The 26,325-nt window shown below is 35.9% G+C and overlaps 3 protein-coding genes and 1 long non-coding RNA gene across 4 annotated transcripts in view; 2 read left to right on the top strand and 2 right to left on the bottom strand.

Moving 5' to 3' along the window:
* The first annotated feature begins 422 nt into the window (after positions 1-422).
* Positions 423-14,479, top strand: LOC123879926 (probable 3',5'-cyclic phosphodiesterase pde-5). Its single transcript, XM_045927786.1, is given in 15 exon segments — positions 423-522; positions 1,160-1,230; positions 8,587-8,659; positions 9,446-9,591; positions 10,008-10,076; positions 10,476-10,637; positions 10,916-11,080; positions 11,200-11,405; positions 11,541-11,822; positions 12,039-12,582; positions 12,585-12,605; positions 12,682-12,840; positions 12,958-13,139; positions 13,576-13,768; positions 14,092-14,479. Coding segments are annotated over 14 exon segments (2,451 nt in total). The 5' UTR covers positions 423-522; positions 1,160-1,161; the 3' UTR covers positions 14,272-14,479.
* A 1,638-nt stretch (positions 14,480-16,117) lies between these two features.
* Positions 16,118-26,325, bottom strand: part of LOC123879971 (D-dopachrome decarboxylase-like) — an 88,298-nt gene continuing 78,090 nt past the window's right edge. The window contains exon 3 of the mRNA XM_045927829.1: positions 16,118-16,245. Within this exon, the coding sequence (XP_045783785.1) occupies positions 16,167-16,245 (79 nt within the window). The 3' untranslated portion in view covers positions 16,118-16,166. The remainder of the gene's footprint in view (positions 16,246-26,325) is intronic.
* LOC123879970 (protein lethal(2)essential for life-like) overlaps positions 22,795-26,325 on the top strand; it is a 76,791-nt gene continuing 73,260 nt past the window's right edge. Inside the window, exon 1 of the mRNA XM_045927828.1 lies at positions 22,795-23,010. Coding sequence (XP_045783784.1) covers positions 22,822-23,010 — 189 coding nt within the window. The 5' untranslated portion in view covers positions 22,795-22,821. The remainder of the gene's footprint in view (positions 23,011-26,325) is intronic.
* LOC123879974 lies at positions 23,069-24,145 on the bottom strand. The gene is made up of 3 exons (XR_006799125.1): positions 24,059-24,145; positions 23,929-23,980; positions 23,069-23,829 (listed from the first exon to the last, which is right to left on the bottom strand). It is a non-coding gene; the product is annotated as an uncharacterized LOC123879974 (long non-coding RNA).

Here is a 26,325-nt window from a genome sequence, read left to right as displayed (position 1 = left end):
TATCTGTGTATCTGTCTGTGGCATCGTAGCGCCTAAACGAATGAACCAATTTTAATTTAAAGTTTTTTTTGTTTGAAAGGTGGCTTGATCGAGAGTGTTCTTAGCTATCGTCCAAGAAAATCGGTTCAGCCGTTTGAAAGTTATCAGCTTTTTTCTAGTTACTGTAACCTTCACTTGTCGGGGGTGTTATAAATTTTTAATTTACACTTGTAAAATACTTATGACGGTTTCAATTGAACGAAACGTACACGCCCTCAAGTCTTTGTACGTAATTATATAAGTACATAAGTCCAAATTTGATATGTCGCGTAAGCATCGCGTAAGCCGATATAGAGTCGTTCGTATATTAATAATTGAGGACCAATATAGAGTTGCGGACAATTCCAAAGTGCTTATTGTTTTTGAGCCTTCCTATAGAGCAAACATGTCGTCGTAGGTTTCTCTCGACTTCTTGATTTATTAACTGTATCGGTGGTCAGCTACATGAAGAATTTTTTCGGACTTAATATTTGTAGTGTGCAGGTAAGTAATATCAGTTGAGATAGTGTAACAGTTGTTATTAAAGTGTAAACGTTGTTTGTGAAAGCCAAAATTCTATAATACCTATAAACTATAAGTGTAAATTAAAAATTTGTAACAACCCCGACAAGTGAATGTTACAGTAACTAGAAAAGAGCTGATAACTTTCAAACGGCTGAACCGATTTTCTTGGATTATAGCTAAGAACACTCTCGATCAAGCCACCTTTCAAACAAAAAACTAAATTAAAATCGGTTCATTGGTTTAGGAGCTACGATGCCACAGACAGATACACAGATACACACGTCAAACTTATAACACCCCTCTTTTTGGGTCGGGGGTAAAAAACACCATCGTTGGCTCTATGCACCAAGTGGCCCAGTACATATTCGTCGATGTATTCTCTGAACATGGGCCTACGTAGGTATTAGGTCGCCTGTGTGTACATGGCCAAGACATTTTGAACAATATAGAAACAGAGTATACACAAAATTCCGATCATGTATCACGTATCATAGTCATGCACCACATGAGATTTGGATTAGCAAAGAATATCTTTAGTTAGCTTATAAAAATAATTTATTATCGCTGAACTGTATTTATTAACTTTTGGAATAAGACTTTTCTTATTATTTTACAGAAATGATAGATCAAACTGTAGAAGATGAACGTGCTCCTGAAATTGAAGAAAAATTTGCAGATGGAAATAAGGTAAGAATAATGCAGAAATAGTATATTTCATTACAAGTGTGGAAAGGCTGTCATTGCAAAGAGTTCCGACAAATGTCTACCCGAGCCGAGGCGTAGCTGAAGGCGAGGGTTGACAGTCGGAACGAGTTGCAATGACGGTTCCGGACGTGTACTGAACGACTATTTTTAATACAAGCCCCGCAAGTTGATATTGCGATGGAACCTTGTCACAATAACAGCTACGTGACGTCATCCGTCACAAAAAAGTACAGATAGCAAAAAAATTTAATAAAAAGTAAATAAGCTAGGGTTATGGGTTTATTTGTATTTAAACCAGGTTGTTATGTAAAAAAATCTATGTTTATTTAAACTCTTAGCCTAATTCTTCAATCCCACTCATATTGTCTTCCGAATCAGAACTACTTCCTGTATCAGTTGTTTCAGATTCACTGTCGTCTGCCGTATTTATGATAAATAACTCGTCAGTTATTCTATCTTTGTTTTAATTACTCATTTTAACGGGTAACAGGTTACAAAACTAAACAACAAAACTCAAAAATAACAATAAAACAGGATAACAAAAACAAAAAGCTATAACAAGTACTCGATGCGCGTAAGCACGTAAGCGCGGGCTGGGCGGGCTGACCTTGCGAACGGTACTGACGGTGCGACGTCGACTACGTCATCAAGATGGCCGCCAATCGCAATATCAACTTGCGGAGATTGTACAGTTGCGAAAAAATGAAGCAATTTAATAAAATAATAAAAACACAATAAACTCAACGAACTTAATTTAATTTAATTTAAAACAACTTTATTGTTAATAGATAGAAAAAAACTAGGGTCTAAATTACTCATTTTGTGCAACAAACAACTAAACTCGCAAAGAAAATTTCTTTTTTTTTTTCTTCACCCATTCTGGTAGGCAAAGGGAACTCTGCCATACAGCCAAGTCTTCAGTAAAGGTTTTTTATTTATATGAAATGAAAATGAAATTTAATGAGATGAAATGAAATGAAACCTAACCAAACTCATTCAATCAAATCATTAAATCTGATATTGAAGCAAATTAGGTAGCTTCTTTTTAGAAATATACGTATTTGCTTGAATCATAAAAACTTCTATGATTTTTTTTAGTAAAAACTTCATGGTTGGTTTTTCTTTTTAATAGACATTATTTTGACAGTTGGGAAAGAGAACGCACGAGTGCGGGAATGGTAAAAAAAAAGCACGATTATGTAATAGCCCACATCCCGAACGCTATACGTCCCTGCAATACGCCACTTTTTGAGCAACTGTATTAAAAATAAATTTTTGTGAATGGTTGTATTTCTAAATAGGCAAGTTTAAACTGGACTAGGCCAGGCCAATACCAATTGGCATTTTACCGATGGCGCGGGCCGCCGGAAAAAATATATCTCAGCATGTATCATGCGGTGGCTCTGGTAAAAGACAACAAATTGCTTTTATATAAGCTATATTTATATTTATTAGAATATATAAATGTATATAAAAATATATATAAATGTACAGGGTACTTTTATTACATTCAGTGCCATAAAAACCGCAGTTGGTTTACCAGGCACTGCGGTTACTTATAATAGTTATATATATTATTACCTATTGGTTTGATTAACTTACAGGTAGCGTATTGAAATGAAATGAAATTTATTTATTTGCTGAATATCAGTTGTTAAGTTCAAAATTATAACTAAGTAGCGACCTTCATATTCTACTTCATAAGCATGCAAATATTTAATACTCATCAGGAATAATCCGTACAAATAATCCTGATGAGACTATAACATGTCTCTTAATTAAATGTCAATATTAATATTATTTATTCTTATAACTAAAAAAGTCGGAAATAACTAAAAAAGTCGGAAATTTAGAATAGAATAGAATAGAAATATTTTTGAAAAGCCAAACGCATCTACCACGTTCGAATGCGTTTCCTACCGATTCCTATTAGGTGACATAGGTAGGTTGATAGAGTACCTACATGTACAGCGCAGCAAACTCTATCGAGTTCTCCATACCATATTTAAGTCACCTAAAAGTTAGGTATATTTATGGCTATACTTATTACTTATATTTATTAACCATTGTCTTAGCCTGACGTGACTAGCTTACAAGCAATCTAACTTACATTAGGTACCTATAAATAAATAAATAAATAAATAAACTTTTATTTCAGGCCATTAGACCCATAATTGTGTTAGTATGACAAATAACTTAAACTATGTTAGTAGGTACTTATTTCTAGCTTAACAACTAATTCTATAACTAAAAACTATAACTAAAAAGCCCGAGGGAGCCTCTTGGCGCCTATGTGCGCACCCCCCCAGCACCTCCAGAGAGGACTATCTAGTTTCCTGGCCAATGCGCTGAGAAGAGTGTTGGTACTACTCATTAGCCTGCGCATCATGGACGCGGCACGCTTGCGCATGATCGCGTAGAAATCATCCACGCGAGCATCCGCAAACATCGCCGACGCACTGCAGTGTCGAGGCTTCCTCAACACCGCTCTCAGCACATTGTTATATTGAACACGCAAGGCACTGTAGGTCCGCTGCCTGTAGTCCGTCCACAGACTGCACGTGTAGAATGACTGGCAGTAAGCCCTGAATAAGGTCAGCTTTACTTGCCCAGTACAGCGCGCAAATCTGCGGGCTAACATATTGCCTCGGACCGACAGAGCCCGGCGCTCTCGTTCCATGTCACTATCATCCCTCAGGCTGTCGGTTACTACATGACCGAGATACTTGAACTCAGTTACTTGCTTCAGGGGATTACCACATAATTGTATCTTTGGTTTAAAGCTGGATAGTTTGTTCTTTCCCCTGAAAACAAGGAACTCGCTTTTTTTGGCGTTGTAACTGAGTCCATTCATCTCGGCATACTCCTCACAGAGTTGCAGCAACCTTTTAAGACCCCCAACTGAGGGGCTCAGTAGAACCATGTCGTCGGCGTAGCTAAGGTTATTCATGCGTATGCCATCTATTGAACACCCGACACCAGCTCCACCGAGCCTCTCAATCAGCTGGTTCACATACAAATTAAACAGCCTAGGGGACGTCAGCCCTCCCTGTCTCACTCCACACTCCATTTTATATGGGTCACTAAGTTCATTACCCCACCTAACCACATTAGTTTGGTTACCATACCAGTATTTAAACAATGAAATCAGTTCAGGTCTCAAAGCTGATTCCTTTTCGAGCTTATGCCACAAGACGTCGTAAGCTACTAGGTCAAATGCTTTGGATAGATCCAAAAAACAGGCATAAACAGGAGTTTTCCTGTCGGTATAGTACCGCACAGTTTGCTTGAGGCACAGGATTGCGCTTTCCGTAGAGAGTTCAGGCTGAAAGCCGAACTGAGCGTCGTGTATTTTAATTGATTTACTTAGCTGTGCATCTAGCAAACTGTCCAGCACCTTAGCCACTATCGTCGCCAGCGATATCGGCCTGTAGTTGGATCTATCCGCCGCATCACCTGTTCTGTTTTTGACAATGGGCACTACTACTGTCTTCATCATGGCTTCTGGCAGGTAACTGTGGTTAATACAAAGGTTGTAGAGCAATTTGAGGACTCTGGGAAGGTGCGAACCCGCATACCTTAAGTGCTCGATGCTCAGGCCATCGTGTCCCGGTGACTTTCCATGTTTCATACTCTTTAGTGCTCCCTTGACTTCAGTAAGCGTAAAACGCACCAAGACTTCCCTGTTAACCACGATGTCCTCAGCATCGTTGTTCGTAAAGGGTATTTTAAGAGGCTCCACTTTAAATTGCTCCCTAAACATATTAGCAATCTTTTGAGATCCGCTCACTCCACCTACTTCACTCGGAAGATTCGCCCTTGCATTCAGTCTATTGGTGTGCTGCCAGAACTTGCCGAAATGCTTAGTCTCGTACGATGTGGCTAACATGTCCATTTTGATTTGCTCCTCGTTGTTCTGGCACCATTTAAGTTTATTTTTAAATACCTTGCGAGATTCCCGCATCTCGTCGTACAAGACTCCACAAGTCGGCCTCCCAGCCCACACCCATGACTGAAAACAGAGACGAGCCTTCGCATGAGCCGGTCTCACATGTTTGTTCCACCCAGTGATATATCGTTTTTTATGTCGCTGGGTAGCTCTATGACTATATATTGCCGCATCCTGTAGTATGCTTGTAATATCCTCGTACAATCGGTCTAAGATCCGTTTATGTTCCGGGTCGTTACATAGTTCATTACAGCAATCTACCATCTCTACGGGAAAGTCTACCATCTTCAACCTATTGTTACAAAACTCAGTATAGAGACTAATCTGATCAGTGTCCCTACGTCCCCAACTTATTTTATTAAAAGCCGTCGATTGCGCGCTTTCTAGACGAGTGTGAAATAAATTGAGTTTACAATAAACCTCTACAGGATAATGATCAGACCACGACACATTGTTCACTATGTTTATACGATCAACGTATTTTCTAGCCATACTCGTTACAAGGCAGTGGTCTAGCCATCGCGAGCAGCCGTGAATGTCACTAGTATATGTAAATACATCGCTTTTATTTGACAACAGTTCGTAGTCGGCACACACCCACGATTGCTCGCTACAAAACTGTATCAATTCATTAAAAAATAATTCCCCAGGGTGTGCGTTAAAGTCGCCTAGCATAAAAACCATACTAATACCGCAGTCTTCAATAATTGCATTAATTTCACTCAAGCACTCTGTAAATTCCGCTAAATTATCCGGGCAGTCTGTAGGCATATACACAGAAAAAAATAGCATCGAGTGCTCACGTACCTGACATTTGAGGGCGCACAACCTCACGCTGTCGCACTTCACTATAGACACGGACGAAAACACATTCTTACGCCATAACAGCGCGACTCCTCCGTGGGGACGGCCACGTAGAATGCCGGCTCCCGTATCAACAGCCGATGTACCCGTAGACTCAAACTCGTCGTGAATGGTGCTAAGGTAGGTAAGTTCAAACGGCAGCAGCCAGGTCTCCTGGAGTGCGACTACATCCGCAGATCCGCATAGGCTCCTCACGCTGTCCACCGACCGCTTCAAGGACTTACAGTTATAGCTAACTAGCTTTAGTGTATGTTTGTTCCCTCTAATTTTGTTTAGATCCATTATTAATGTCTACTTTTTCTGGATTTACTATGGCCTTTTTTCCATGTCTAAATAATATATATCTTCTAAAATATATACCTTCTGGCCATAATTTACTGTCCGTAAATAATAATAATTTACTTCTAGGTATATAAAATTTAAAAGAATTGTAATCTCTAGACGATTTCATAGGTACCTTTTCAGGCACAATATTTATCTGCGTCTTTTCATATACATATTCCGCGACATCACGCTCCGTGTTTTCCTTCGAAACATTATAAATATATAACGGGATTTGTAAGTCCGCTGCTTTTAGTTTTGTTGAGGAGTCTACCGTCGCTGTACCTCTCGTTCCTTTAAATCGCGATGACTTACGCCTTACGACACGAACCCACTCTCCTTCGTTGTTATTTTGCGTTTCCGCGCCACTCGGTTCGCAATTCATTGCATTACATGACATCATCGCATCGGCTGGCGGTGACGCGTGCGCTTCTACTTGTTGCACTCGTTGAACGGGCGTGACAGAGATAGGTTTACTGGTCGGCACCGCTGCCACACACGCGTAAGACGGTGACGGGTGCGCGGGAACTCGTTTTTGCATTGTCACGTTCGGCGGTGTGCCATTTGAAAGGCCGGTCATTAACCCCATCGGGCCACTTGTTGAGTCGTAGCTATCTTGCAAGCAAAAACCGCCTCTCTTGGTATTGACATAAGGTTCAGTCTCTCCTGCTTCAGCCTCAGACACAATTTTCTTCTTTTCGTAGTCTCTAACGGAAATTTCAAAATCTTTTTTTGTCATATACTCCTCCTGCTTCTCTTGAAGAGCCCGCACCTGACTCTGCAGGGTAACAATATCCTTCAAAAGGCGTGTCACATCGATATGATCGAAAGTAACGGGCGGCAGCTTGTGTAGGTCTTTAGCCACAAAAGTTGGAATATCATCGGGCTCTGTACTTCGTAAAACACTAATGATATCCTCTATATTTTTCTGTTTTCGATCCTCACCCTTTCTTTTGACGAGTCTCTGTGGAATCGCCTCAAACAGCAAGCGTTTCGCCTTGTAAATTTCCTCTTCGTCGAAGGATTGCCTACAAAGAAGTGCTAAACTGACATTATCAATTGAATCTAGGGTGTTAACACAAAAACTCAGGCACTCATTCACGACCAACCGGCACTTGTCACAAGATAAGGTATCCATCTCGCTAGAGGTCTCGGACCTCTGACCGACCGCGCGTGCTGTCAGCCGACGACACATTGCTGTCGGTGCCTATACAAGCACCAACAGCAATGTGGCTTGGTGATTAATGATTAGGATTAATTAAATGGAAGCTTAAACTATTTAATTAATACTAATAATAAATAATTAATATACCAATTAGTTGAATTTATCACTTATGTCATAAACTAGGAATCTCTACTTAAGTAGGTATAATAAAATTGGAATTGGACGGTTTGTATACCAACATCACACTAATATTATAAAGGCAAAAGTTTGTATGTGTGTGTGTGTGTGTGTGTGTGTGTGTGTATGTTTGTTACTCCTTCACGCAAAAACTACTGGACGGATTTGGCTGAAATTTGGAATGGAGATAGATAATATCCTGGATTAGCACATAGGCTACTTTTTGTCCCGGAAAATCAAAGAGTTCCCACGGGATTTCGAAAACCTAAATCCACGCGGGCGAAGTCGCGGGCATCGGCTAGTTAAATATATTTTGAAATATTAATCGGAAGAAACATTATCGATATAAAGCCCAAAACAGTATTTTTTTAATTTGTCTTTGTCCTCACGCTGAAACGCTTTTTCTTTATAAAGTTTGTACTGTTAGTATATGTGGCTCATGATATATAGATATGTCATATAATTACTAACTTTATTATTTTTACCTATTTATTTCTTTATCTAAATACGTTTTGAGTTTGGAAAAAAATACATATGTATTATGTTCGGGTGAAAGATTGACTTTTCAAAGCACAGGGAACCGTAGTTTAGGGGTAACTTTGGGGCTGGCCACGTTGCCCTTAAAGGTGCCCACGCACTTGAACTGAACTGCAGCTGAAATGTGCGTCGCGTCAGCGCCCCGCACGATATTCTCTCGGACGGAAGTTCAGCTGCAGTTCAGTTCGAATGCGTGGGCACCTTTACTCCGCTTTAAGCTGCCGCTTTATTATTTCATAAAAAACCTCATGTTTCATATATAAAACCAGTGTACATAAAAGTTTTTTTAATGCATAAATAATTTAACTATTTTTATGGATTTCAGGTATCAGATTACGGTCAGCTAGGGTTGAAAAAAAAGCGAAGGAAGTTTTTTTCAAGGTTCATTCCGAGAATTGGTAGGTTGGCTCAAATATTAAACTTATCATTGGATGTAGTATAATACAATTTACGAAAATGTACTTGGATTACCAGAAATAGTAAATGATCACCAAAATTAATTATATCATTTTAATTTAAAATATTATTTGATCAATTAGGTATTCATAATATGGTAAATCAACTACTGACTCTGTTACATTATACTTGGCCAGTTATTTTGTACTTTAAAAGCGGTATATGTCGGATCGAGCCGAGGATCGTTTAAGAATTGATGAAGGCAGGTGAAGATCCTTAGGGTCTGCTTCGATCACTAGGCGATCTTCAGACGTGTTAAGAACAATACTTCCGTTTACTGCATGTCACAACTACCAGCGTAACTAGGTAAACCTAACCTAACCTACCTAGACCGGCTCCTCCACCCCTTACACCGGTCCCAAACCAACCATCTAACCTAACCACCACAATAACAACTCGTTTAACCAACAGTACCACTTTAGGTAACCACTACTCTAAAACCTACAGAACGACAGACTATTCCTACTGAGAAGTGTTCTCGGCAACAACCGGACGAATAATGCCTCGCTACGCACAGCGTGTCTGTTTTTATAGTCCAACGACGATAGTGGGGAGATGACGTAATGCTTAGTGAGCAAAGTGTTGACAGCTAAAAGTCGGTACCGCCGACATATACAAAACAAAACTTTGGATGACAATTCGGAAATCGTCGTATAAAGTGTCTTATTATATACCTATGTAGTTTGTCTATATTTGACTATTAACGATCATATCACTTTTCCAAATAGCAAGACGTGGCGATTCCAAAAACACCGACATTAAAGTTATAAACTATCTTGACCATAACCAAGAATTGTTGAAGGACTATGTCATGAAAAGCGTGACTGCAAACCAGTTGCAAAGTTGGCTGGATCAAAAAATGACCCTTGAACCTGTAAGTTGTGGTAGTCTTGTTTAGAATTAATCAATCCCTGGGTAGTGTCCACATTAACCATAGGAACATAGGATTTGCTTTATATTTTCATCTTTAAAATTGTATTATCACAAATGTGTTAAACATTTTTTGAAAATTAATAAAATTTTGTAATAACATATTACCTATGCATTTTCAAATATCGAGTACGTTCCGAGTATATTAAAGCTTATGTATGTAGTGACTATCTACTTACCTACGTACAATTTGGGCCGGCGACATTTTTGCTGTTGTGTCGTGCTTTTGGTTATGAACGTCTGAAAGATAAGTCTATATCTGAAAGGCAGTCTAGTCGTGTTCGTTGTCATCCCCACTATTTCGAGAAAAAACGACCAGGAACAATAAATCTTAAGTTTTCACGAAATTACCGATTTCAGGAAAAAACTGATCCTACCAATAGTCAAAGCTTAATAAGAAAGAGGGACACTCCAAAAGATTTTTTTATGGTAAGCTGGATTTTCTTTACCGCCTATTATCATTTTTGATTTCGGTAGTTAAGTGTATTTTGAGGAATTAAATATCACTTGCTTTAACGGTGAAGGAAAACAATGAGAGTCTCCATAATGTTCTCAAAGGTCTGCCAGGTCAGAAGTGTGTGACCAAATGTGGATACTAAATCCTATAATAAATGTGGAAATGTGTGTGGACTGTGGTCAGCGTGGTGGACTATGGCCCAGACTTTTCTCATGCTGAGAGGAGACCAGTGCTGAGTAGTGACCTGGCGCTGGATTGATCATGATGATACTGAGGATGATGATAAAGTATGCAATTTTTTTTTTGTATATATTCTTATAAAAGTTAACAAGAATTTTTTTCGATAACTAGGCCATAAGTATTCATTACAGAACTGTGAAACTAAATTAAAACAGAATTGGAATGAACTGTCCTCTATCCTGGAACTTTTGCATTATATTACATCGGCAGTGACCATAGATGCATACAGAATTTACAAAATAGATCCTAACGACTCAAATTCAATAAAATATTTGATATTGGACTCACCTAATGTAAGTAGTTTTAAAAACTAATGTTTTATGCCTTTTCTGGCGATCTGGGAATCTTGTAAAGTGCCATGTTAGGAAAAGTTTAAAGTGAAATAAAAGTTCACTCTACCACTACGTTATAGAAATAGAAATATTCTAAATTCAAACAAACTTTTATAAGTACTTTTGAATCGTCAAATACATCTGCTATCAAGTGGGGGTGGCTCTCAATGATCGAGGGTTTTATGGATATTTTACAATTTTTTATGAATGTTTTTAAACCTAATATTTCTTCATTTCAGTCCGTCACATTAGAAACTGAGTTTTCTTCAGCAGATGGTAATATAGTAAAACTTGTTTTAGAAGCGGCAAGTAAACAAAAATCTTTACGCCTTTCAAGAGAAAACTTTTCAGGATTTCCCAAAACACCCAGTACTTTACTCCATACATTTGGCTTTAAAAATGAGGTAGATTTCTTTCTATTAAGTATTTATTAAAACTTGTCTTTCGTTACTAATAATTAACTACTGTTCTTGAGCATAAAATGATATAAAAAGAAATAAACTCGATTTTATATTTTTCATAGAAAGAAGCAAACCATTTATTTTACCAACCTATAACAACTATCGGAAAAACAATATACGTGGTTGAAATGTGGCGCATTAAAGACAAATTTGATGATAAAGACGAAGAAATATGTGCTAATATTGTAGTTGCCTTTCATTATTGTAATTTGTACATGGTTAAACAGAGAGAAAGCAACATGTCAGATATCTTACTAGATGTAGTAAAGTAAGTAAAAGATATTACTAGTGAGTTAAGCTCTGAAATTGATCGTAAATTAGCATAGTAGTAGGTATATGAAATAGTAGGAAACATTTAATGCTAAGAATATAATGTGTGATTCAAGATATGAAAATGTTTCAGGACTATATTTAAAGAGATGATATCGCTTGATCAACTAATAAAAAGTATATTGAAATCCGCTCAAAGACTAGTTAACGCGGATAGAGCATCTTTATTCCTTGTAGATAACGATAACTCTGAACTTGTTTCTACCGTATTTGATCTAAAACTTGACCATGAACAAGACAGAAATGGAATACAACCTGTTAGAATGTCAATCAAACAAGGGATAGCTGGATGTGTTGCGTCAAGTGGGGAAGTATTGAACATTCCGAATGCATACTCCGATGACAGATTCAACAGGTGAGAATATCATTTAGTACCTAATAATTTCCTATATTATGTTACTATAGGAAATTACTACTAATTTAATAATATTTTCCTATATTATGTATAGGAAATTAGTACTAAATTTACTATCACATATATAGTTGATAGGTTATTGCCTGGGAAGATACTATATTGATTAAACCTAGACCTAGAAAAAAATGCGAAAATCAACTAAGGATTTACTTTTAGCAAGGTGGATATGGCTACTGGATATAAGACAAAAAGTATTTTATGCATGCCAATTAAGGTTCGAGGAAAAGTTATAGGAGTGGTTGAAATGATAAATAAGATAAATAATTTAAATTTTGACCACGAAGATGAGATTGCTTTTCAAAAGTTTTCTATATTTTTCGGGCTGGCTCTTCACAACGCTAAGTTGTATGCTAAAGTTAAGAGAAACGAGGAAAGATTTCAAGTGGCTATGGAGGTGTTAAGTTATCACAATACTTGTAAGGACAATGAAGTGCAAGAAGTCCAAAATGAAAATTGGGCTTTACCAACCAATTTTAATGATTTTTATTTAGATCCCTACGAATTAGATCATTTACAGAAATGTAAAGCTGCTTTAAAAATGTTCGATATTCCATTTGATATTTCGAAATTCGATTCCACGGCTGTAACAAAATTCATATTGACGGTAAAAAAGAACTATAGAATGGTACCTTATCATAATTTTGATCATGGATGGTCAGTAGCACACACCATGTACGTAATATTGAAAAATGACTATGAACACACCGGTTTGACTACAAAATGGTAAGTCAATTTATAAAATTAAATACAAAATGAAATATACTGACACTTACATTAATAAATATAATGACTTTCCTAGAAATTAGCGTTATTTGTGGCGTGTCTATGTCACGATTTGGATCATCGAGGCTATAATAACGACTACCTGAAAGAAACAGAAGCACCGTTGGCAGCTATGTACTCCTCATCACCTCTAGAACATCACCACTTTAGTATTACAGTAACTATTTTGCAACAGGTAACTTTGAGCATTGGTAAAAATATTATGATTTTACTTTATATTGAAATGTATTTACACCTGTGTAAAATTAATGCCACTAAATGCTATTTTAATTACCTAACTCCATTTTATTAGGATGGACACAACATCTTCTCTCAGTTATCCCGTGAAGATTATAAAGAAGTTCTAGAACACATAAAACAGAACATATTAGCCACTGATCTTGCTGTTTTTTCTACCAATTTAGCCCAATTCAAACATATTTTTGCCGAAAATTCAAATCAACAAAGTTTCAATTGGGAAATTCTCAGGAACAGGTAAAATGCTCAACGAATATTTTTTGACCGAGCGAAGTCTAGTGAATTTTAATTTTGTCTATACGCCTATCTGTAAGTCTGTCAGTTTTTCTGTCGGAACATTTTTCTGGAATTTCACAAATAATATTAATTAATTTAAGCCTATCAAACTAACTAACTAAGGTATTAACTTTAGCTAATTATCAAAAAAAATTTTTTTTTTTTTTTTAAACTTTATAATTGCTTAGTAAATGGCGATAACAGCGAATTTTAAATTAATTTTGTGTTGTTGTATCATAGGGTCGCGTTTTATTGACCCTAATAAAACAGGTGTTTTGAACACAGGACGCGAGCAGTTATTTCAGAGCACTAGTTTAGATGCATAATTCTCTTCAAAAAGATACAAAATCTTTTAAATAATATGTTTTTCATAAATATGAAAATTTCAACTTTTCAGAAAGTTAGCTATGGCTCTGTCAATGACTGCGTCCGATCTTTCAGCTTCCGCTAAGCCTTGGATGATACAAATGAAAACTGTGGAAGTTATATTTGAAGAATTTTATTTACAAGGCGATAAAGAAAGGGAAGTCAATAAAACTCCAATACCTATGATAGATAGAACCAAACCAGACGATAAACCTACTAGTCAGGTAAATAAATATACCTATTAATTTTATTATACGCTGTTACCCATGATCCTATATGAATGGAATTTGTTTTTTTTACATCTTTTTCTTTTCTTGAGGACCAAGATATTTTTAACCGACTTCAAAAAAAGGAGGAGGTTCTCAATTCGTCGGAATTTTTTTTTTGTCTCTTAAAGTCTATGGACAATTTCATCTAGAATTGGTTGAACAATTGAGCCGTGAAAAGACTAAAGACAGACATACCGACAGACAAGTAGAAAGGCGGGTGTGTAATCAATTAGGGGATAAAATGTTAAGAAATTAAATCATTCATTGTTTTTCCTCAGGTCGCATTTTTAAATCACATTTGCATACCTTGCTATAGTATGCTTTATAAAATCTTTCCGCGAACGAAGCCTTTGTACGAAATGGTGTTGCAAAATCGTGATAACTGGCAATCCAGGTGTGTAAATGATGATTCAGAACACTTTGAAAAGGATAATACGTTAAGTTTGGGATCTGAATGATTCAGCAAGTCCAATGATTAAAAAATAAGTCTTATAGATACATTCTAAATGCAGAAAATAGTAATGCAATAGCAATGTTGCAAGGGAGTGTTAATATAATATAATAAACTGAAAGGTGAAGTTCAGGTGAATTCTATTTGAATACGGGCCATAAAAAATGTAGATAGGTAGGTACAAGTATACTGGAAGCAATAGTTAAGTAATAGACAGGACTTGGTCTGTGTTGGTGTTAGCTGGCGGGCGTGCTCTGCCTTTTTGCAGTGTTTTTTTTGTTAAAACTGACTGGAAAGCGTTCTAAAGGGGTGTTGTGCGTATGTCGGCGAGTGCCGGCACAGACGGGGTCCATACTTGTGTAGTTTAACTAACTTGATACAAATAACTACAAACTTGACATTGGCTAATCTTTGTAAAGCCAGACGAAAGAGAAAAAAAAAGTAATAGACAGCAAATCGTACTCTTTTATGTGTAAGTTTATTATGATATCCTTGAATTGTATTAAATACCTACTAAAATCATTAAAGATAATAAAGAACCATCTCAGAAGTTTCATTTATTGAATTATTATTGGAGGGTTTAAAAGTAAACTCTCCAATGAAATTAATAAAGGCAGGCGTTACTTTGCGAAAGTAGGTACTTGATATATAAGGAACCACAAGTTTAATTCGATTTAATCCGCCAAAACAGAAAAAAATCCGTATGCAGTGTGCGCACCACCCGCCCTACCACTACTAAAGAAGCAGAAAAAATGAGCAATACACACCACCAACACACAACACCACACAAATCTTCTAAAACACGCTCAACGTACGTTTCGATTGTTTCGAACCGACACCAGAGCGTTCTCGGGAGATCGTCGGTATCTCCTGAGGATGCTCCACAATGGACAATTTCCAAGTGCGGGTGCGGTGGTGTCGCATGCTGTATGTGGTCCATATAGAGAATCAAGCTTATGGTTCCTTGTAAATTAATTTATGAATCTTGCAAATTTAATTTGTAAATTTTAATAATCATCTTTTTTAACCCCTGACCCAAAAAGAGGGGTGTTATAAGTTTGACGGGTGTATCTGTGTATCTGTCTGTGGCATCGTAGCTCCTAAACTAATGAACCGATTTTAATTTAGTTTTTTTTTGAAAGGTGTTCTTAGCTATAATCCAAGAAAATCGGTTCAGCCGTTTGAAAGTTCTCAGTTTCTCTTTTCTAGTTACTGTAACCTTCACTTGTCGGGGGTGTTATAAATTTTTGATTTATACTTGTTATCTTTAGGTAATAAATTAAACAACGCATTTTTTCAACCAATTTTCAAAACGCGAAACTTGTTTTTAGATTTTACATTTTAGGCTAAAAGTCCTTAGTAAATAGATGAGCGATAACTAGGTGTATTATGTGGTAGATATCATTGACTTACGAAGCGATGCGTTGTAAAAGTAAAGCTAAAACAAACCATTGTGACATTGCTTCTTCTTTATTAGACGGCGGGTGTTGAAGTTAAAAACTAACCCTCATTCCTCTAGCTCACATTCCCTATTAATATTATAATAAAGTGTAAGGGTATATATCCGTCTGTCTGGTAGCTTTTTACGGTCCACTCCGTTTAACCGATTTCGACGTAGAAAAATAGCTTGTAACCCGGGCTAGATATAGGCTATTTCTTGTCCCAAATTATCAAAAACTTTTCCTAGAATTTTTCAAAGACCTCTCTTAACGGACATGGGCTATTTTTTGTCTCAGAAATTCAAAGAGTTCCCAGTGGTTTTTTAATAAATCAAATCCACGCGAGCCAAGCCGCGGACATCATCTACTTAAAAATGAATTACGCATACAATTACACTATAAAAAAACAACAAGTAAAACAAAAGGCCATAGGTATTTCCATGTATTTTTCGCTAATTTGATTTCAAAATTCAAGAGTTGCAATAGTGGTGCCTTTTTTTGCAATGTTGTGAGGCTCGAGATCGTAGAACGTGAGAAGGAATCTGTTAACAAAAGAATAATACGATAACTATTCATACAATTTGTAGGACATTGACTAAATTGCACCTATAAATAAAATATATTGAGTACACTTTGCTTAAGAGGGGTCTCTCGTCACTCGCTTCATACAAACGTAGTTCCAATTTCATTTGAATATTAAGCAACCAAAGTCCATGAAATTTTGCAGACATATTCTAGAAACTAATGTCTATGTCTGTGGTTTTCCAGATTTCTGTTAAAATATTCGGTTTCAAAGTTACGCGGTCTTAAAAATTTACATACAAATCTTTGAGCCCCTGTAATTTTAAAACTACATATTTTTAGAAAAATCTAAAACACCACAGACACAGATATTAGTTTCTAGAATATGTCTGCAAAATTTCATGGACTTTGGATGCTTAATATTCAAATGAAATTGGAACTACGGTTGTATGAAGCGAGTGACGGAGAGAGCCCTGTTAACTGGCAACAATACATGAGAGATATCTCATCAATAGAAAATCTGTGATCCGTATTAATATCGGTCAGTACTCAGGTCTACACGCTCAGTAAATATTACGAAATACGATTAAATAAATGTGTAAATTAATAGTGGAGTAAACGAAGCATTTTCGTCGGAAGTCCTCAGAAACAGCTCCGATTTTGATGATTTTTTTTTTAAATTCTTGTTTTTTATACATTATTTAAAATCAGAAACGTTTTGAAGCGGGGAAATAATTTTTTTATCCATATGTGCGATATTTATACACGAAGTCCAGAAAAACGCTACCTTCTCTTTGAGAAGTTGTAGAGGAGGTTAAATGCTACAAATGACCTCTAAACACTTATGGGCAAAAACCGCCCGTTTTTGAGTTATTGATCGTTTTCAGAAAAATACGTATTTGTTTCTTTTAAAATTCATTAAAAAAAAGTAAGGCATATTGCCGGCTTTTTATTTAATTTATAAGTACTAGACATCTCAATTAATAATTGTAAATACTAAAATAAAAATAATCTTTTTAGGTTCCCCGGTTAGGGATCCAAGACTGTACCAGTTTCATAATTTCTATTGGGTCACTTTGCCAAAAATGCAATTTTTTTTAAAGTTACAGAAATTTTTGGCCTGAAAATTATTTGCAAAGCTTCTACACATTCTCAGCTATCTAATGATGTACAAAACTTTAAAATAAGTTGAAAATTAGCTAAAAAAACGATAAAATAATAGCACAAGGGAGAAATTTCTTAACGCTTAAATTTTAAACAAATCGTTCTTATCGATCAATTGAGCTATCCCGTGGCCGATTTTATGATCAGACTTGACCAGATCACATATTCACAGTAAACTGTTACCTCTTTCTAAGTAGAGACTACCTCTAAACAATGAAAAAACTATTTGTTTAAAATTTAAGCGTTAAGAAATTTCTTCCTTGTGCTATCATTTTATCGTTTTTTTAGCGAATTTTCAACTTATTTTAAAATTTTATACATCATTAGATAGCTGAGAATATGTAGAAGCTTTGCAAATAATTTGCAGGCCAAAAATTTTTGTAACTTTAAAAAAAATAGCATTTTTGGCAAAGTAACCCAAAAGAAATTATGAAACTGGTACAGTCTTGGATCCCTAACCGGGGAACCTACAAAGATTATTTTTATTTTAGTATTCACAATTATTAATTGAGATATCTAGTACTTAGAAATTAAATAAAAAGTCGGCAATATGCCTTACTTTTTTTTTTAATGAATTTTGAAAGAAACAAATACGTATTTTTCTGAAAACGATCAATAACTCAAAAACGGGTGGTTTTTGCCCATAAGTGTTTAGGGGTCATTTATAGCATTTGACCTCCTCTACAACTTCTCAAAGAGAAGGTAGCGTTTTTCTGGACTTCGTGTATAAATATCGCACATATGGATAAAAAAATACTAAAAATTATTTCCCCGCTTCAAAACGTTTCTGATTTTAAATAATGTATAAAAAACAAGAATTTAAAAAAAAAATCATCAAAATCGGAGCTGTTTCTGAGGACTTCCTAAGATTGGCTATTTTACGGCTTTATTTACTCCACTATAAGTACAAATAAATATTTATTGAACGCCTTCGGCTAAGTCCCTCACTCAGCGTTGCAATTTTTTATCGGTGTTTCCTGATTCTATTGGTGGTTTTTTTAGTTTTTTAACTCATTACAATATGGAATCACCTAAATAATATTACATCCCAACTTTATTTTAAATAAAAAACTATAAAATTACGAAATTGAATACAAAACACCAATGTAAATCTAAACTTTCATCTATTATGTTAATAAATTTAAAAATTTATTATTAAGTAAGTATATCGTCGCTTTGGTAGTGAAGAGAGTCAACCCACACATAACAAGTTCCAAAATAATGAGCAATTAAGTGGCAAGGTTTAACAAAAAATAATAATTAGTCCATATCTTCCAAACCGTAAGTTAGATTTTAATAAGAATGGCATCGGTTTTGCTTAACATGATTCTTGTATTTTCAGTACATAAATCGTTTTTGTTATTAAACTAGTTTTTCTGTTAATTGTTATTTTGCACTTGGCTCTTTTCACCATTTAGATATTTTGAAAATAATCTACTAACAGGGAGGTAAAAAGATACAAGTGTCATAGATCTATTTATATATACAAATAGTTGATAGGTTCAGGGTTGGTTGGTAGTAATTGGTAGACATAAAAAAAGATTAATAGCTTTATTTTTTAAATATTTTTGTATCAGAAATAATACACTATTGTTAAAAATCTGCAATAAAGAAATTCAATCATCTTCTGTAACATCAATATCATCACCTGAAGCAATAAGGTTCATGTAATATTCGTGGTAAGAGGTAGGGATTGTACCTTTTTTACAAAGATCTTGTAAGTCTTTTAGTTTTTTGGCATCTATTTTTAAGCCACACGTATACAGATTAGCTACTTCAGAGGCTAGTATTTCTTCATTATTTCGAGTTGATTTGAGGCGAATAAATAGTCGTTCAAATTCAATTTGGCTTAACTGAGTTTTGTAATAAATATGCATGGGCTCTTCACGTCTATATTGCAGCCATTTAACAAGAAGCCATTTCATGATTCCATTATCTCCTTTATTTTTATTTGTTATTAATTTTTGGCTGTATGACTTAAAATCAAGAAATTGACTAAATTCCATCTCCTTTACGACGTATGAAGGTCGAGTGGTCTTCGCCGTTCTTGCTACAGTATACCATCCATCTGGGACAAAAATGTTAATCTTTCTACCCCTTGATTCAATGGCAGAGTGAACACTGTCACATTCCATTTCGGAATGTCCAGATTCCATGAACTTTTGGTTTATAATCTTCAGATTTGGAAATGAACAAAGTGCTCTAATGAACATGGCAGAAATGATATGGTTTCTGTTTTGCCCTGAAGCAGTATCAGAGTAAAATGTTACTTCTGTCACCTCTGGTGGTAGTTCAGAAAGAAGATTCCAAATACATGTGGCTATCTCAGATGCTCCTTTTGTACCGTTGGTTTCATGCCACATGTAGTTAATTGCAGTGCCTTTAGCAAGATCATATATGGTAAAGTTATAAGTTTTCAATTTTCTCTTATAATACAGTTGACCAATCTCTAATTGCGGGGTAAGTAAAATTTTTTCTAAATCCATAGTGTAAGCACGAAACGTTGGATCAGTCTTAGCTCTTGCCTTGTCTTCTCTTTTTTGTTCTCTAGCTTCTGTTTTTCTGATTAAATGTAAGTCATAGTTACTTTGTTCCTGGAGTTTCTCTTCTGGTGATTTGTTTTTAAATTGGGCGCAGTAATCACATTGGTCTTTTTTTGGCCTATGAAAGCCATAATTGAACTCAGTAGTAAAAATATGTTTATAATAATAAGATGATACAGGTAATGCTCCGTTCTCTTCACAATACTTGATGTAGTCTTGATACAAGCGATTTTCAGTCAGGCCAGATGGTAGATATTTTCGCATAGAAGAACTTCGGCAGTAGTGAGAGTCTACTACAGGTAAGGACTTGATGTGATCACGGATTATATCCTTACGTTCTTCAGAAATTTTATTTGGTGCAGGGTTCAATCCACGTTTGTCATGCTCAGTAACACCACTATCCATTTTCTTTTTGAGAGCAGTTTCAACTTTTTTAGCTGATATGTCTAAAGTACCAAGAAAAAACATCTTGCATACTTGATGAGCTTTGTTATTTAATGTCAAAAAGTAAACATGAGTATAATTTCTCTTATCGGGAACATCAACTGCCATTGAACTAGAGTCTTTTGACTTGTATCTTCTTTTTGGTAGCTCTTTACGAACTGAGCTGTTTATAAAAGCCCATTTGGCTCTATCTTCTTTTAAAGTCAAAAAGTCTGCAAATATTTTCTGTCTATCATTCAAAGTAAATGTATCATTGCATTTATAATGGCACTTACAGAGTACTTCTTTAACTGCTTTTGCTCTCACTTTTTTACCTGACTGAGAAGTATGTTCTTTACCTTCAAGTCTCAGTATTTTATTTCTGTTTCTCTTCCATGTTTGAGGTTCACATTTCCTTTTTCGTGTCAGGGTATTATTTTCTTGGCTGTTTATGTTTTCCACTGTTTCACTATTACTATTTTCAACCTCTTGAAGATCTTGGCTACTATTTCTTAAATTCTCTTGTTCTCTTTGTACTATTTCAGGTTCACTATCACTGTAATGTGAAGTTTCTGATTCTGGTATATAACATGGATCATTTTCTGAACAATCTGATTGAGCGAAAGGGTCAGAATCTGATAATACTTGTTCAGCATCTACAAAAGAGTAAGCTGGAGTATTATTACGTCTGTTTGAGCTTTTTGTTTCTGGATCAACTGAATCTACATCAATCTGCTGTGCAGCTAGAACAAAACAAAAAATAAAATTATTAATGAAGTATTTATTAACGGAATAACATACATGCATATTATATAAACTCATGACTGTAATCCCTTGTCATTGGTACAACAACTAGCTCAATGTTTAAGAATGAAGTTATAGCAATGCAATAAGCATTAAATTATTAGGATGGAATGGCATGTCAAGTGGAGATAAGTAGCTATCTTTTTGCCCACAAGGACACTACATAAGAAATCTTTATTCCCTTCGTCACCTTAAATAATACTCACAAGAAGATTTGGGGTGGTCTAAAATAAGCTGGAACCACACCAGTATTTCCAAAATTTATTTATTATACTTAAATAATAATAACTTAATAATCACTCAAAGAGAGTAATAATCTCACCAGTAGTAATTACATTCAGATCCATGACAGGGGTTTCACCGTCAAGTTCTTGGCACTGACTAAGTTTCAGGCACAAAGAGTCATGTGTGGCTTCTTGATCACATACTTGAACATGGTCACTTGACTTCTTTGTATCAGGACATTCATAAGAAGCTGCTTCGCTTACTAAAAACAGAAAAACAATCAGTTACCTGTTTAAATTTAAAACTGAACTAAGTATGTAACTACATATATATTTATTTATTTGATGGCATGAAGATACTAGCAGGAACAAGGTGGACGCAGTGAAAATATTATTCTTGAATTATTTGTGGTTTACCTCGAAATTATAAAACTGAGATTCTGATTTTAGAGAATGGTATGTTTTGAAAAAAAAAAAGGATGTAAGTAGCTACTAAAAGAAAGGCATAATAACAATTATAAGTTCTAATTACGTAAAGGTCTACGTATCTCACCAGTTGTGATTACATCCAGATCCATGTAGACAGGGGTTTCAATGTAATGTTCTTGGTACTGATCGAGCTGCAGGCACAAATTTAAGTCATGCTTGCCGTCTTGATTACATACTTGATCACGATCACTCGAGTTCTTGGAATTGTTTACCATGTTCAATATTAACTTTGAGCGATAATTATTATAGTTGGACATTTTGCCGTCTCGTCTTTTGTTCAATAGATTTAATACAAATCCAAGAAACTTAACAAGCAAAATAGACAACATAAAACAGTAAAATCGCAAACTCATAGCACATAATGCTTATTACAAGGAACGCCGACGCGCGAAATAAGGCATTTTTGACAGATCATGACAGATGTCAAGCCATACATAATGGCGCTTTAAATGCAGAGTTCGTTCAAAAACTAATGATTTATGCGGCTTGACTTTGTTCACTACTGATTACAACCACTGAACTATTTCAAGAAGTTAACTAATCTATGCGGATTGTATTCTTTTTTATAAAAAAAGTAATGTATAGTAGTTCTATTAACATCTTTTCACCTTTTTGATTATTTTTTGTAACTAAACTACAGGCAGTTAGCTCTATTCACCACCGTAAAAATCATATTGTTTTAATTATAATAGAATACTTATCTCATTTTGAACCAAGTTGTGGCTTGACTCTCTTCACCACCAAAGCGACGATATTAAGGTGATAAAACGTAGGTATTTATATTTTTATACGATACCTATATGTAAATCTGGTAAACTGTTCATAAATGGGTAATACATAAGACTACCTAGCTAGACGAAGCCGGAGTAGGTCAACTAGTATTGAAGGTACGAAGTCGAGCGCCCTCGCCGTTTGATGGACCAGCAGCGTGATAGCCGGCGGTCCCGTTATGAGCCGGGAATACTATCGCCCATGGAGACACTTGGCTGCCGCTGCGAGAGACCTTGGTTCCAGCATCAAGAGTGACAAGGACAAGTTCCAAGTTAATCTGGACGTCCAGCACTTTTCGCCAGAAGAGATCAGCGTGAAGACCGCCGATGGTTACTTCGTTGTGGAGGAGAAACATGAGGAGAAGAAGGACTGTAGCATATCCAGGTCCTAGGTCTTTCAGGAACTCTAGGTGCATTGCTAGGACCTAGACATGCTAACAGAATCAGCTCTGTACAGCCAGGGATTTATGTGGAAAAAGATAATTATTAAATTGAAACCTCGAGTACCTTAGAAATAGTTATTTAATTCTTCTTTTGTTGGTTATAGATTTACAATTAAAGTTAACTCGACTAGTTACAGAGACATGAGAGATGCATTATACTATCTCAAGGTGCTGTCCGCATTCAACGCACCTCAACTATGATCTTAGGTTACTCGTCTTAATGATAGGTTACGATTTTAGGAACGTATAAGTCACAATCTAGTGTAAACCATCAATTAATATAAATGTAAACCAAAATACAAAAGTAGTTGAATTAGCTTAAAATAAAAAAGTTAATATGTTGGAGAGAATCCACCTTATAAATCCTGAAGATTTAGGAAAACACCTGTTCCGAAAATCAAGCTTCGCTCCGGACGCGCGGCTCATACAGACGGTGGCCGTGTGTCATGCGGACGAGCAAGGTGAAGGATGCAAGAGATTCCTATGGATTTGCTGGCGTTGCACGCTTCCTCAATCCAAACGTGAAGCGAGCAAAACGCGTGTTAAATCTCAAATTTCAGCGTTATTTTATAACCCAATCATGGTTTTTAAAATTATTAGGTTGTTAGGGGACCATGATGATGATTTTCTTATCAAGTTGTTTAAATTTTCTAATCTGTTTAAATTGTTGAAAACTGTTGAAATTTCTTAAATCTGTTTAAATTTCTTAAATTCGTTTGAATTTCTTAAATCCCATGTCGCCACCTAAAAGGAAAATAAAATTGCGAATTGGCGACACGTTTATTTCGGGTAGGGGAGCCTTACATCTTTCTAATTAATTTTTGAGAGTAATAATTTACTTACCACATCGTGATGAACGACCCCCACCCGCCGCGTGGCAAACTTTATCCTAAAGCTGGAACAAGGAATCATAAATTCACAACACCATCGAAGAGTGGACGAATTTATCTCGCACGAATAAACTCACACATACCATTTTTAGTAAAACTCCCAGCCTAAACTATCGTTATCCTTTTTAAATTTTTGTAACTACGCCATCTCCCTGCAAGGCGAATCGAAAAAAGAAAGAGCTGTCACATCAAATTCTTTTTTCTTTTTGTTTTTTTTTTTTCTTTTGGCCCCAGATTCCTGACCACCTGTCAGTTTCCAAAATAACTCCATAATCCATGTGAAATTTTTACAAATGTATTTTATAGATCCTTTTATAAAGAAAAGGCAAATATTTAAACAAACGTAAATTTCATAAATAAATTCTTTTATGATGGCTGTTACAAGCAATCACACCAAGATGCCGAACTAGTTCCACCCGCTACGCACAGATGTCGCTAGTCGTAAGGAGATCAGTGATTTGAAGTTATATGTTTTCTTTTTAATATTTATATACAATAAATACCACACGTTACAATACCCCCTCCCCCGGAAAAAGGTTCAACGAAGGGGAACCGCTCGCTGCCCTCAGCGATCACGATGAAGCACTGAAATTAAAAGAAAGTCAAAAAAAAAAACAAAATATATAACCACTGATTCCTAAACAAACAGAAGACTACAATAACTATTTCTATTTATCTTACCTATTCTATTTCTGGGAGTTTTGAAATGCTTTAGGCTAATGTTTCTATACTAGTTTTATAACTATGGAATTTAACTATACAACTACAAATTCTGCTATTTATAGGACGATCAGAAGTTGCTTGGACCTTGGCATCATTCACTGTAAACGGCGTACGTAATAATACAGCAATGCATCTAGGCCTACGGTCTTTGCAGCTTGATCTTACAATATACTAAACAGTATAACTGTTATGATATAGGAGACAGAGTCTCCGGATACTTTTTCGGTATATACAAGAACCGACTATCCTCAGTGTGTGGATACCTTCTTAGCATCAATACTACCTAAACAAAACACTGGGATAAAATAGTCTCTGTGCAAAGCACAGCAAAGGAGGAATTGATTTCCTAAATGTCTGGAACAAGGTCCTAGCGTCAATATGAGCTAACAAGACATAGGAATACTATAATCTCTGTGCAACAAAATGCACAGCAAAAGAGAAATACGAAAATTACTAACCTTCGAGTATATGATTCGTATTTCAGAAGAAATATATACACCATGGTTGAAAGGTTTGTTGATTGTCTCAGATCAATCATGAGTCATCGATCCGCCTCCATCTCACCCCTATCACTCTTGCATTATACTATGACATACATCACGCATTCTACTTATCACTCTCACTCTTTCCTTGCATTATACTACTTCATTCATCACGCATTTATACTTGGTAGTAACTTATTCCAATTAAGTTTACCACTTCCTTACACTTTAGTATGTGAGCACTTATAATGTTCACACACGGGTTGGGATTGAACATGTCTGAGTTACAATTTATACCTTTAAATCCTTTATATGCCAGGAACCTATTTTTGTACCATCTAGTCTTTCTAATTCATACACCAGTGGAGATAAAACTCTTGTAACCCTACATTTCTCATACTTCGGAGCTAATTTTGACATTTTGAATTTTTCAGCGTCACTCTGAGTATAAGTAGACTTCCATACAAGATCTCCAACTGAAAACTTGGCGTTCCTTCGCCTAAGGTTATAATGAGATGCATTTTTAGCATGTGCTTGATGTAATTTTTCACGTACCTTATCAAAAATCTCTTCCAAACTTTTAAATTCCCCTGCATACTCCTCGCGTGGCATACCCACTCTATATTCTTTATCTGTATCCCGATAGAAGTTTCCATTTATGACAGGTTCGCGACCGTGAACCAAGAAAAATGGTGAAAACCCTGTGGATTCGTTTATTGCACTATTTATAGCGAATTGAATCTTATTCAGGTTTTGATCCCATGAACGATGGTTGTCCTCCACATAAGACGCGACAGCCGTCATAATGGTTTTATTATAACGTTCTACCAAATTTACTTGGGGGGTATATTTCGGAGTATAATGAAGTTTTGGTATATTGTAGCGCGCAATGACATTTTTGAATTCTGAACCTGTCATTTGGCTCCCATTGTCAAGGATTATGGTTTCTGGCGTCCCATGTACCAAAACTACATCATTTTCGAAATGTTTAGCCACTAAGGCTGAAGTTGCACGACGTAAGGGAAAAAGAAGTGTATATTTCGAAAAGCAACACGTAATTACCAAAAGGAAGGTGTAACCGGATCGGGATCGTGGCAACGGACCAACCAAATCCACTGACACTACCTGAAACGGTCGCGAACAAA

Source organism: Maniola jurtina, chromosome W (genome assembly GCF_905333055.1).
Source record: "Maniola jurtina chromosome W, ilManJurt1.1, whole genome shotgun sequence".
NCBI classification, from domain to species: Eukaryota; Metazoa; Arthropoda; class Insecta; order Lepidoptera; family Nymphalidae; genus Maniola; species Maniola jurtina.
This window is presented reverse-complemented; position numbering and strand designations above follow the sequence as displayed.